The 12417-nt window shown below is 41.4% G+C and overlaps 1 protein-coding gene across 4 annotated transcripts; it reads left to right on the top strand.

Annotated features, from left to right (window-relative positions):
- The first annotated feature begins 443 nt into the window (after positions 1–443).
- SLC30A6 (solute carrier family 30 member 6) lies at positions 444–11818 on the top strand. Of its 4 annotated transcripts, none has more exons than XM_015857609.3 (14): positions 444–478; positions 1724–1810; positions 2613–2697; positions 4120–4162; positions 4932–4997; positions 5421–5501; positions 6301–6336; positions 7448–7542; positions 7905–7953; positions 8195–8314; positions 8566–8668; positions 8941–8988; positions 9571–9639; positions 10591–11818. In XM_015857609.3, exons 1-14 carry the CDS (start codon positions 461–463, stop codon positions 11086–11088), a joined length of 1398 nt encoding a protein of 465 aa, XP_015713095.1. In that variant the 5' UTR covers positions 444–460; the 3' UTR covers positions 11089–11818. The 4 variants fall into 4 exon arrangements, with proteins under 4 accessions (XP_015713095.1, XP_015713098.1, XP_085399411.1 ...); XM_015857612.3 differs by having other exon boundaries at positions 444–803; XM_085543285.1 differs by lacking the exon at positions 4120–4162.
- Positions 11819–12417: the final 599 nt, after the last annotated feature.

Raw genomic sequence — 12417 nt, 5'->3', positions numbered from 1 at the left:
GAGCACTCACACAGCATCAGCTTCACAATAAAATGTTGCATTTATCCTTTTCTTACTGCTCTCGTCTGTTTATCAGATTAAAACGCCCAAAGCTGCGACCCTTCTTATTAAACCTCAATCTGATTAAGTTGTTACTGCTTTAATAAATGAATCAAGTCAGGTGTTATGCCTGCTGGATGATGGAACAATAAATACGTCAATACCTCATTTAGTTTGTAAAGGACTTGAGTCAAGTTCTTATTGAGTCAAGTTCTTAGTACTAAGAATTTTTCAAGTAGGCAAGTGCTGCTATCCGTGACTATCCGGATATCGCTGTGTGGTGCAGCAGGGCGGGTTAAGGCCTGGTGTCCCCGCCCTGGGGGCGCGCTTCCTTTGCCGTCACATCCAGTTCCGCTGTCGCCCCGCAGGCTCTGCAGGTTGCCACAGTGACGGCAGCCCCCTCCGCCTCTTCCGGCCTCGCATGGCGCCGTCTCTTCCGGTGCGGGCAGTACTATGGTGAGCTGGACGCGACAGGGAGGGACGGGCCGGTTGCGGCGGGTGTGAGCGGGGAGCTGTGAGGGCGGGGAGGCGGCTCCCGGGCGGGCCGGGGGGTTCCAGCTCCGAGCTCGGAGCGCGTCGTCTCTCATCGCCCCTTGTGGCGCCTCCCGCCCCGCTCCCGGGGCAGCCCCGCCGGGCCCGCGGTGACGTGGCCGCCCGTGTTTTCCTTACCGGGTCGGGTCGGATCTCCACGGACACTGCAGCAGGTGGGGGCGCTCCTTGGTGTCCTGGGTGGGCTCGGTAGTGATTTGCCTGGAGAGAGCGCAGTAAGTGCTTTGCTTTCGCCTCGGGGAACGTGTATTTGCAGTCTGTAGTACTGCGATCTACTCGTGGTACCGACCCAAACGTGGGTGTGCCTGCGGGTACTGAGAGCGGCGTGAAACACGGCTGTGTTGACAGGCGTGTCTGTCAGCTGAGTGAGGCTGGTTAGGTGACCGGCTTGGAAACACCTCTCCTGTCGTGAATTCTGCTCTGTGTCAATATGAGGCTTGGTTCTAAGCCAGCCGTAGTCTTGTGGGAACAGAACATGTTATTGAGAGGCACCGTTGAATTTAACTTTAATTATATGTGTCCAGTTCTGGGCTCCCCAGTACAAAAAAGACAGGGATCTCTTGGAAAGAGTCCAGCAGAGGGCCACTAAGATGGTGAAGAGCCTGGAGCATCTCCCCTATGAGGAGAGACTTAGGGAACTGGGTCTGTTTAGCCTTGAGAAAAGAAGGCTGAGAGGGGACTTGATCCAGGTTTATAAATACCTGAGGTGTGGGAGCCATAGTGGCAAGGCTGGTCTCTTTTCAGTAGTGTGTGGGGATAGGACTAGGAGTAATGGGATGAAAGTACAGCATAGGAAGTTCTGCACGAATGTGTGGAAGAACTTCTCTACAGTGAGGGTGATGGAGCACTGGAACAGGCTGCCCAGGGAGGTGGTGGAGTCTCCTTGTCTGGAGATATTCAAGACCCGCCTGGATGCCTACCTGTGTGACGTGGTGTAGGGAGCCTGCTTTGGCAGGGGGGTTGGACTTGATGATCTCTAGAGGTCCCTTCCAACCCCTGCAATTCTGTGATTCTGTGATATCATTGAATCACAGTGAGCTTTGAAATAGTTCATAAGTGAAGGTTGTTTTGTTTTGTTTTAAATCTAAACCGGGGGGTTGAGTCAGATATTAAATTAACCTTTAACTTTCTTAAGGGGACAATCCACCTGTTCCGCAAATCACAGAGATCGTTGGTTGGAAAGTTAACACATGAGTTTAGGCTGGTTGCAGCAGATAGAAGGGTGAGTATTTCTTTTGATAAATAAATAATAAAGGTATTAGCTGTGAAATGTTGAGATGAACTATTAATTTAAGCAAATTGTTGGAAATATCTTTTTAAAAGTAGCTGTACTTCTTTTAAAAAGTGGCATTGTTTTAAACTTAGTTTCACATTGAGCTCATGCATCAGGTATTAAGACGATCACAGTAATGCTGTCTGCTGTAAATATGCCAGAGTGTACAGATATCTCATTATTATTAGCACTGTGAATAGTAACGATGCCTTTCTATTTTTAAATGGAGTTGTACTTTCTGTTAAGTTGGAGTCCTATGGCCTGTCCCTGATAACTAATTTTCCCTGGAGTTATGCTTATGTTTAATGCATTAGGTAGAACTGTAAGCCAAAGCTGTACAGGTGTTTTTGGGGTCAAAGTTCTAGCATTAAGAAAAAAACCCACTTAGATCTCTTGGCTGTACTTCTCTGTCAGAAGGGAGGGCAGGAAATAGAAAGCTGTTAGAATTCTGTCTTTAACGTTCAGGAAGAATGTGTTGCAATTAGATGCGGAGGGATGTTTTTTCACACCAAAAATGTTTTAAGCATAATATGCAATGCTGATGGAAAATGAGTTTGGGGACAATCTGTACAATGAAAATAGAACATGAGATTGTTGCCCTAAAGTGAGTTGCATGTTTTTGGGTGAGACACAGGTAGTACTGCTTGCATTATGAAATGCTACAATGTTGTGTTTTTTTACAACAAGATAGGTATGTTTTTGTCTTGTGAATCTTGGAAGATGTAAAATATGTGTTTATTCTCCTCAACAGTCCTGGAAGATCCTGCTGTTCGGTGCTATAAATTTAATATGTATTGGTTTCCTGCTCATGTGGTGCAGCTCTACAAACAGCATAGGTAGGTGGCTTTTTGGCGGTGAAGCTTCTAACAGCTGCACTGTGTTTCTGTACCCATGAAGTTCCAGAGTACTACACATCAAAGCTCTGCATGTAATGGAACTTGGTGACTGAGAAGCCATGTTTGGAAAGTGCCGCCTTTTTGTTTGCTATGGTCATTGTGGAAGCATTTACTGTGTTCAGTTTTGGGCCCCTCACTGCAAGAAAGACATTGCGGCCCTGGAACATTTTCAGAGGAGGGCAACAAAGCTGGTGAGGGGTCTGGAGCACGGGCCTTACGAGGAGCGGTTGAGGGAGCTGGGATTGTTCAGCCTGGAGTAGAGGAGGCTCAGGGGAGACTTTATTGCTCTCTATAACTTCCTGAAGGGGGGTTGTAGTGAGCTGGGGGGTGGTCTCTTCTCTCGTGTAATCTGTGATAGAACTAGAGGGAATGGTTTTAAGCTGCACCAGGGGAGATTCAGGCTGGACATTAGGAAGTATTACTTCTCAGAAAGGGTAGTCAGGCATTGGAATGCACTGCCCAGGGAGGTGGTGGAGTCACTGACCATGGGAGTGTTCAAGAAACGTTTGGATGTGGTGTTGAGGAATATGATTTAGCTGGGAAGTATCGGTGATGGTTGGACTAGATGATCTTCTGGGTCTTTTCCAACCTTGATAATTCTGTGATTCCTTGCAGAGAGGTGTTCCAGGACTTCCAGACTTTGTGTTGATTTTTCTCCATGTAGCATCATCCTCTGCCTTTAAGACTGCACAAAACAGGGTTCTAAACTGGTCCTCAAACCTCTTCCTTATAGAAGTAGTACTAGCAACATGGAGAGATCTTCATTTGCAGTTGGTTGAGAGCATCTGTAGTGTGGCAAAAACATTCTCTAATTTCAGGAGTGCCCTTTTTTAATGTTTTGTATTTTTCCTGTTTTTGTACAGGGGCTCCAAGATGCTCCCTATCAGCTGTACTGAAAGTAGAATGCCCTATATTTTCACTTTGTGACATAGGTATCCATGCTCTTATAGATGAACTAGAGGAGTAAAACAAGTGAACCTACTTTTTCCTGCATTAATGTGTGTAAGAGATCTCTTGCTTTGGTGGAGTGTGTGTTACAAGAAGGTCTCCCAGCTTCTCTGTCTTTAAGTCCTTTAAGTCTTTAAGTCACAGCTATTTATTTCTGGTAGCTTAATACATTATGTAGCTGGGCAGTTAGTAGAATTTGGATTGCCATAATCAACCAGTTCATTAAGTCAGAGATGCTGGTGTTCTCAAAACATTCATATTACGTGCACATAGAAAAAAGAGAGTACTCTGTACTATCAGCAGAGATCATTTGTTTGGATAGAAAATGGCGTGGAGATGTGGTGGAGGGATTTAACAGAAGAATACAACTGACTGATAAATTATAGTAAGTTTTAAATCTTTGGTTTCTTACAGCTTTAACTGCTTACACATATTTGACAATCTTTGATCTTTTCAGGTGAGTTTTTCCCATTTAATCTCACAGTTCATTTGTGCCTGGTTTTGTTTATTGATATAGGTAGAAAATGTATTGACAAACACAGTGGAACACCAGCTGGTTTAAATGAATGTTATATTGTACATCACAGTAGAGGAGAAACATTTAGCTGTGTTGACGATGATTAAATTCCTGTGTTAATTTCATACTTTTGCTTTGTACTCTTCACTTGTAAGTGTGATGGCAGACAATATTAAAAAGATTTTCTCAAAGTACCTTTTACTGTTAGACAGATTTAGGTCTGACCTCATGTAGCCTCTGGTATCCCTTCAGAGAAACTCAGATCACATGCAAAATAAACACTACTTGTGCTTACCAAGATGTCAGTGGAAAATGCATTACATTTGGGGTTGTGACAAACTTGATTTAGGCTGAGTGATGTTCTGCACTGGAGGTTGATGGTAGCCTTTAAAGTGCAGCATGTAGTAAGTACAGCGTTTGGATGTCTCCTGATATAAGGACTTAGACTGGCTACCAGTGTGCTAATGTTCTTTGCTGTCCATTTTCTGGGGTCAGCTTAGATGTCTTGGCAACATCCCTTTTGTTTCCAAACAGTCTTTTCTGGATTCACTGGAAACCTCGCTGGGATAATGATGGAAGGGTTGAGTTCATGGTAGAATGTTATGTTGGATAATTCAGTTCTGATGGATGAAGTGAATGTCTGTAGACCTCAGAGTTTGTGAAAGCCATCGTTGTTTATTAGAGTCTAATTCTCTCTCTTTTCTTTCAGTTTGATAACATGTCTAATAAGCTACTGGGTAATGGTGAAGAAACCCAGTCCAGTCTATTCATTTGGGTGAGTACTATTAACGAGATTCAGTGTTTGATAATACAGTGTTTGATTCGTTATTGAATATCCTTGCTCATGTTCTGTAACAGCCACCACAGACAATTGGTGTGTGTAAAGACTGGCTCTCTAAAGAGCAGGCACGGCATACAGGAGGAGAGGAAAGGGAAGAGACCAGACAAAGTACTATGGAATGTGTAATTTTAAGCTGGAATCGTAGTTTTTCTTCTGTCAGAACAAAAGTTTGTTTGTGGTAATTGGAACTTTGGCTTAAATTGAAAATTGTGCTACATTGTGAACTTCCAGTTTCTTTTCATCTGCTTGAAAGAATTGGAACTAGTAGGTCTAGTCCACTTGCTTCTCCACAGACCACAGTGCAGTTGGTGAATTAGGAACACTGAACGTTTAACAAACTTAATATTTTAATTGCAGGTTTGAGAGGTTTGAAGTTCTAGCTGTATTTGCTTCTACAGTTCTGGCTCAGCTTGGTGCTCTTTTTATACTGAAAGAAAGGTAGGGATCTGTATGGCTTTCTTTGATTTCTCTTGCATAAGAAGAAAGTCCATGTTGAGCAAAAGCGTGTGCGTTCTACAAATGTTATCTGTAGAGATAAATTGTAGAAAAAAATATTGATAAAATTTACCTCTAATTTATATCGATTACTCTGCACAGAGGCTTTAAATCAAATGTTATCAATTGGTAATTGGAATGTAGCAACTGTCAAGGAAAAGACGGTGTTTTTAGGAATGATATTTTCCAAGCGCTGTTAGGAATTTGATGTAATATGTCTGCCTACGCATCTCGACTTAAGAAGTTAATTACTAAGTAAAACTTTTTTTCCCCATAAGTTTCACCACGAAGTAAAGCAACTCCTTAATATCCCTGGATGTTAAGCCATCCCTGGTTGTGTGTAAGAGCCGTTTGGATGTGGTGCTCAGGGATATGATTTAGCAGAGGGCTGTTAGAGTTGGGTACTATGGTTAGGCTGCGGTTGGACTTGATGATCTTCAAGGTCTTTTCTAACCTGGGTAATTCTATGATTCTATGAATATATTAAGGATCGGAATGTTTAGGCTGGCAGTTTCATCAGTCCTGTCTTCAGCAATTTTAACCTGTCCTGCTTCATCTCAGTGATACATATCATCATCGCTTCAAAAACTGATGTGCTTACTTAAGTAATTCATCTTTCCCAATGTTGTATGTGTTAGTTTTGTTTATGGATGGCAGCTATTTATTCACAACATAAGAAGTATGCTTCAGTTGTCAAGTCTGTATTATGTAATTTAACTCAAATTTTCCATTGTTTTTGTAGTGCAGAGCGATTTCTGGAACAACCTGAGATACACACGTAAGAAATTGTTTTCATATGTGAAATGATAGGTTTTTAATTTTCCTTTGTATTCCTCATTCTCAGTCCAGCACCTTGTAGTGGAAATGCCAAGTCATGGCCTGAACTGGTGGTTGAGCACCTGGTAGGAAGGCAGGGCCAACCCAGAGAGCTCAGGTACAAGCAATCTGAAATGATCTAGTAAATATGTATGTTTGGTGGCCCTGCCAGGCAGGGGGGTTGGAACTACATGATCCTTGAGGTCCCTTCCAACCTGGGTCATTCTGTGATTCTGTGTGATTCTGTGAGTGGAATCAGGATCCATGCCTTCCCAGACCTCATTTACGGGAAGGCATTGGGCAGTTGCTACCTAGAGTTCTGTGTCTCCATATAATTTTACAAAATTTTAAAGGTAGGTGGTTAATGGGACTTTGTTTTATTGACATTTGGAGGTACAGAAGAGAAAGCCAGGTTAGTGCTCACATTGTAGGAAAGGCTCTGTGTGAGCATACAGGCCCGCTGGCTGCTGACTGGCCTCTCAGTGCATTCATAGTTTGGAAGGAGTTGTAGTATCTGCTGCCTCTTGCTAAATGCTATGTTAGGAGGCTCGTATGTTGGAGGGAAAGGTGCTGTAATCATTAGGGAACTGCATTTATTACCAAGATGATGACTGCAAAGAGCATGGGAAAGGGGAAGAAGGGGTAGAAGATATGGTGAAATCTTAGTTTTAGTAAAGAGCAGAGACCCTGTGCCCTTTCTGTAGGAAAACAAGTGTTGCTATTTCTGCTAAAGGGGCAATTAAACTTCAAAGGACAATATGTATAAATATACACCTGCATGTATATGTGTGTATGTACATGTGTGCAGTTAGTTACTCAACATTATGAACACTGTGTTCAGTGTGAGGTGACAGTGTTAATGCATGATATTTGCTGATTGCATTTTTTCCCCCTGAAATGCTAATGCACTGTCAGTTATTAGACAATATGCTGATACATCTTACTTTCACTTTTGATTTCAATGCAAGCTACCAAGAGAAGTGGGTGTGGCATCGTTAGCGGTAATTACAGCTTGGTTTCATGTATTTTGTCGATAACATGGAATAACTACCTTCTTTTCTTTCTCTTCTTAGGGGGCGACTATTAGTTGGTACTTTTGTGGCTCTCTTTTTCAACTTATTTACAATGCTTTCAGTGAGGAATAAGCCTTTTGCTTACGTCTCTGAAGGTATGTGATTCAAATATATCGAGAACTAAGAAGTTTTTATGTTCCTTTTTTTATGAAGGAATAGCTTGTCTGGTTAGCTTCCTTAACTAGCTGGTACATGTTACTATTACTTCTGAACTTAATGAACTGTGTTGAACGTAACCTGAAGTTATATTTATGCTTAGTCTGTTCAGGTTGTTATATGAAACAAGCATTTTACTTCCTAGAAAAGCTGGGCTTTGTATTGTTAATATGACAGTGATTCTTCTGAGATGCATTTATCTATTCACAGTGTAATAGGTTCTTCCCTTAAAATAAAGCTTGAAGTGTTTTCTAAAATGGATTGCTTTACTTTTAGTCATGTCATTCACTTTCTTTTGAAGCTGCAAGCACGAGTTGGCTTCAGGAGCACGTTGCGGATCTCAGTAGAAGGTAAAGCTGTGTTTTTACAGCACTTAACTTGTGGGAGGCTCTGTTGTGTTTTGTGCATAATAGCAGTTTTGAAAGATGTTGAGACGAGCTGTTACGTATGAGCAGAGTCAGAAGGGCTTTTAGGGTTCTTGGATGAACCATTTGCTGTGACTGCAGGGTGTCACGTTCTGAAGCAGTGGTTCTGACTCTCATGCATTCAGTGGTTTGGAAGCTGACAGCTGCTTGTTTGGTTTTGTTTCAGTATTTGTGGAATCATCCCAGGACTGAGTAGCATCTTTCTACCACGGATGAACCCTTTTGTCTTGATTGATATTGCTGGAGCTCTGGCTCTTTGCATTACGTATATGCTCATTGAAATCAAGTACGTATAGTTGCTGTTTAATGAAACTTATTTTATATCTATTCTGTGGGAAGCTGCTTTTTCTTATGTGAAAAGAACGTTCTCATCAAAAACTGTAATATGTATGAATTTGCAGTTGCATTAATGCATTTATCGTTTCTCAAAGAGACATAGTTAAGATCTCCTCAATGTGTATGTGATTTCTTCTCATTTCTTTCGTTCTTTTAAATCCTCTTGCCTTTTTTCCCTTACTTTTTTTTCTTTCTCTCTAGCAATTACTATGCTGTAGACACAGCATCAGCTATAGCAATAGCTTTGATGACTTTTGGTACCATGTACCCCATGAGTGTCTACAGTGGGAAAGTCCTGCTCCAGGTAAGGCAATGTCGCATAACACTTTTAGGGGGATTTCAGTTTTGTTAAACATCCTTGTCTGTTTTAAGGATGTAAATGGGAAGTGTTCCAAGAGGAGTGTGTGATAAAGGGCCAGAGGAATTGTAAAGACAGTAAAAGTGTTCAGCATGAAGTAATAAGAATGTATTGTGTCATATCATTGGTCTTGTGTAGGTAATTTGGTTTTAAAGGCTCTGCTATTTAACCAGAGCCAGATAATCTTTAGTGTAACTTTTTTTCCTTTTCTTTTAAAGACAACCCCTCCACATGTGTTTGGCCAGTTGGATAAGCTTCTTAGAGAGGTAAGTCAGCAATAGACGAGATACATGACACGTCACGCACAGCCAGTGTTAAGGAAGCATTCAGGAGTATGAAGACTTTTTATGGCTAAATAATCCAGGATGATTGCTCAGGGATTTATGTATTTATTTATTCTTGGATGTAGATAATATGGAGTTTACTATCTAAGACAAGTAAGTGTCACAGAGGTGTCTGGAACATACCTTTTCTAGCACTGCATGCTGTTGGTTGGTTGATTCTTTTAAGTTTTAACCCACTGTGCAAGAGGCTCACCAGTGTAAGTTGAGGTAAAGAGGAGTAAAGAATGCTGTTCACAGACAGCATATCAGGTTTAGACAATGTTTTCGTTTCACTGTGAGAGCAACTTTAACCTGAGCTACTGAAATCAACTTTTCTGATGGATTTGGGTATTTAGAGATAGCAGTAGGTAAATGTTAATGTTACAGTTAACAGATCTGTTCAATTTTGTAGTGTGGGAGCTGTTGTTTCATTAATGGAAGTGCTGGTGCTCCGCTGTGTGAATAAGGACATTTCTAAGAAGATGTGAACATTTCTAACTTCTTGTATTTTTTGTGGAAAATTAGGTTTCCACTTTGGATGGTGTCTTGGAAGTTCGAAACGAACATTTCTGGACATTGGGTTTCGGCACTTTGGTAAGTCTTCACTGTCTTTAAGAAAGTATTACTTTATTTAAATAAAAGTAGTGAGGAAATTCTTTTAAAGGAATAAAGAAAACAAATGGATTGAGTCAGTGCTTATTTTCTCCCACCTGAGGTTTTTTTAAAGCTTTGTTACTGGTTAATACTCTTCATGTGTGTAGCAGCTCTGAATTGGAGCATTTCTGACTTCCTACTGTATTTTGCCACTGCACGTAATAGTAAAGACATCTTTCTAAACGTGTAAAACCTCTCTGTGAGGGGAACAAAAACTGTAGACCTCCACATACAAAAGGACCTCAATATTTTCAGTGTTTATAGGTAGCAGGAAAAAAGAAATGCAACACAACTACAGGTGTGCGCTGATATTCTACTGAAAGAAAGGCCTTTTTAGTGGTCTAGAATGATCACAAACAAGTAAGCGTTGCTGAGAGGTAGGCAGGGATAGCTCACAGACATGTACGCTTTGAGGACAAAGTCATTCTGAGTTCCCCTAGGGGCAATATCTTTCCTTTGTTCTTGCTAGTGGTTTCATTTGTAGCATCTGCCATGTATTTTGTTGGCTTTGTCTGCTCCTGCAGCCTAGTGATGATACGTTTCCTTGAGTGTGAAATTGGAATTAGTCTGCGCTTTCATCTTCTCTCAGGCCTTTTCCGTTGTTGCCTTTTGTTTTCACACCATCGCATGTGTGAAAGTTTGAAGACACTCTGCTGTTCCCAAATGATCTTGATGTGTTCATGAGGTGAACACGTTAGCAAAGATCAAAATTGTTCTACTAATGGAATTCTTGGGTTTGCTTACCAGCTCAGTCGGTAATCTCTACTGAGAATGATCTTCCTGTGATTCTCTGCGGGGTAACTTCGCTGCTTCTTGAATGCATGTGGAGAACCTTATGAAGGTGACAGTTATTATTTTTATCTTTTTTACTTATTTTTATAATTTTTATAGGCTGGATCTGTCCACGTCCGAATTCGGAGAGATGCGAATGAACAAATGGTCCTTGCCCACGTCACTAACAGGTTATACACGTTGGTCTCAACCTTGACTGTTCAGATTTTCAAAGATGACTGGATCAGACCTACCTTATCATCTGTGCCTATCGCAAACAATATGCTGAACCTTTCAGATCACCACGTTATTACAATGCCGTCTTTGAAAGCTGCTGACAACTTGAACCCTATTACATCTACTCCAGCAAAGCCCAGCAGCCCGCCACCAGAATTTTCTTTCAATACACCAGGCAAAAATGTGAATCCCGTTATCCTTTTAAATGCTCAGACGAGGCCCTATGGATTAAGCCTTAATCATGGATCCACACCTTACAGCAGTGTACTCAATCAAGGATTTGGAATACCGGCAATGGGAGCTACTCAAGGATTCAGAACTGGCTTTACAAATGTCCCAAGCAGATATGGAACAAACACTCGTGGTCAATCCCGACCATAATAAACAGCATTATTTATTGTACTTAAGGGTATTGACTTAATTATTTTATTACCCAATTTTTATGAACATTTGGAATGTCAGAGCATTCCGAATGGCTGGGAACAAGTGCATTGTTCAGATTTGTGAAATGGTTGAATTGCTTTCTTTTTCTCCTTTCTGTTAACAGTAGCCCGTGTAACGCCACAGATGTTTTCCAGACTTAGGGTACTTTACAGATAGTTTTTATAGCATCTACTTTTATTCAGTTTTCTATTCACTCTCCTGTTGGTTTTCCCCCCCCCCCAGAATGTATCAAGATTACAGCACAACTACACCAGACAGTCAATTTGTCACTAAGTAAAGCTTTTTTACTAACAAGAGCAGCTTGTTGAGTGCTGAATGGATTGAGAGCAAAGGGAACCGCTGATGTGCAAGGCTGTTCTTGAGGATGTTTTGATCTCTGTGTTAAGCTGCATTCTGGCAAAGTCACAATTAGTTTTTGCAGGGTTGCAAAAGTCCATCAGTATTATTTGTATTATGGCCATTGTAAGGACAATCTGACATTTCAGGTTCTAATTCATTTTATGAGACAAAGTTTTTATCACTTTTGTTGATGCCTTTATGGAAATTGAGGTGGCTCAGCAACCATTTTCTAGCTGTAAGTTTTCCATATCCATCTCTGGTATTTCTTTTTGATTGAATTTCAGAACTACTTAGCAATATACCGGGAAATAAAGGATTTCAAACTTAAGGTTTTACAAGCACCTCTTTTTTACAGTTACCCCTGTTTAAGATACAGAACAGGTGGCTGTTTTGTTTCTGGAGCCAGTATTTCATTTTTCACTATGGAAAGTGTTCTCCGATTTGTGACTTTTGTATTTTGCCTCTTTGTATTTGTCCTGTAGTTTCCTGTAGCAGAAAAAGATGACCTGCTCCTCTGCCTGAGTTTCTGTCCAAACCACCGTCGGTTCTTACAGTCAGTGCTGGAGTGCTTCACATTCGAGGCACACAAGGCTGCCTGTCTCTGCTTTTGCATCATTGTTTTACTGTGCCTCTAGAAGGCCCTGTTTCTTCACAGCCTTTCTCAAGAAGGGTTTCTCTCTGCTTGCTCTGATGGTAGCAGGGAAAGGCTTTGTAGCAATCCATGAGGTTTTTGTTCTGTCCTTCTTTGCAATGCGCATCTTTTAATTCCCCAGCCAGTACCTCCTTTGCATTTCCTTCTGCATCTTTTGGTGTTTGGGAACAGGCTGCCCATTCCTGTCCTTTCACTTGCAACTCAGGGTGCTGTGTGTTGGCTTGCACCTCATTATTGTGTATCCAAAGTCTCTCCATTTATCCCAGGCAGAGCTG

Source organism: Coturnix japonica, chromosome 3, assembly GCF_054131305.1.
Source record: "Coturnix japonica strain WE chromosome 3, WE-NBRP24, whole genome shotgun sequence".
In the NCBI taxonomy this organism is placed as follows: Eukaryota; Metazoa; Chordata; class Aves; order Galliformes; family Phasianidae; genus Coturnix; species Coturnix japonica.
This window is presented reverse-complemented; position numbering and strand designations above follow the sequence as displayed.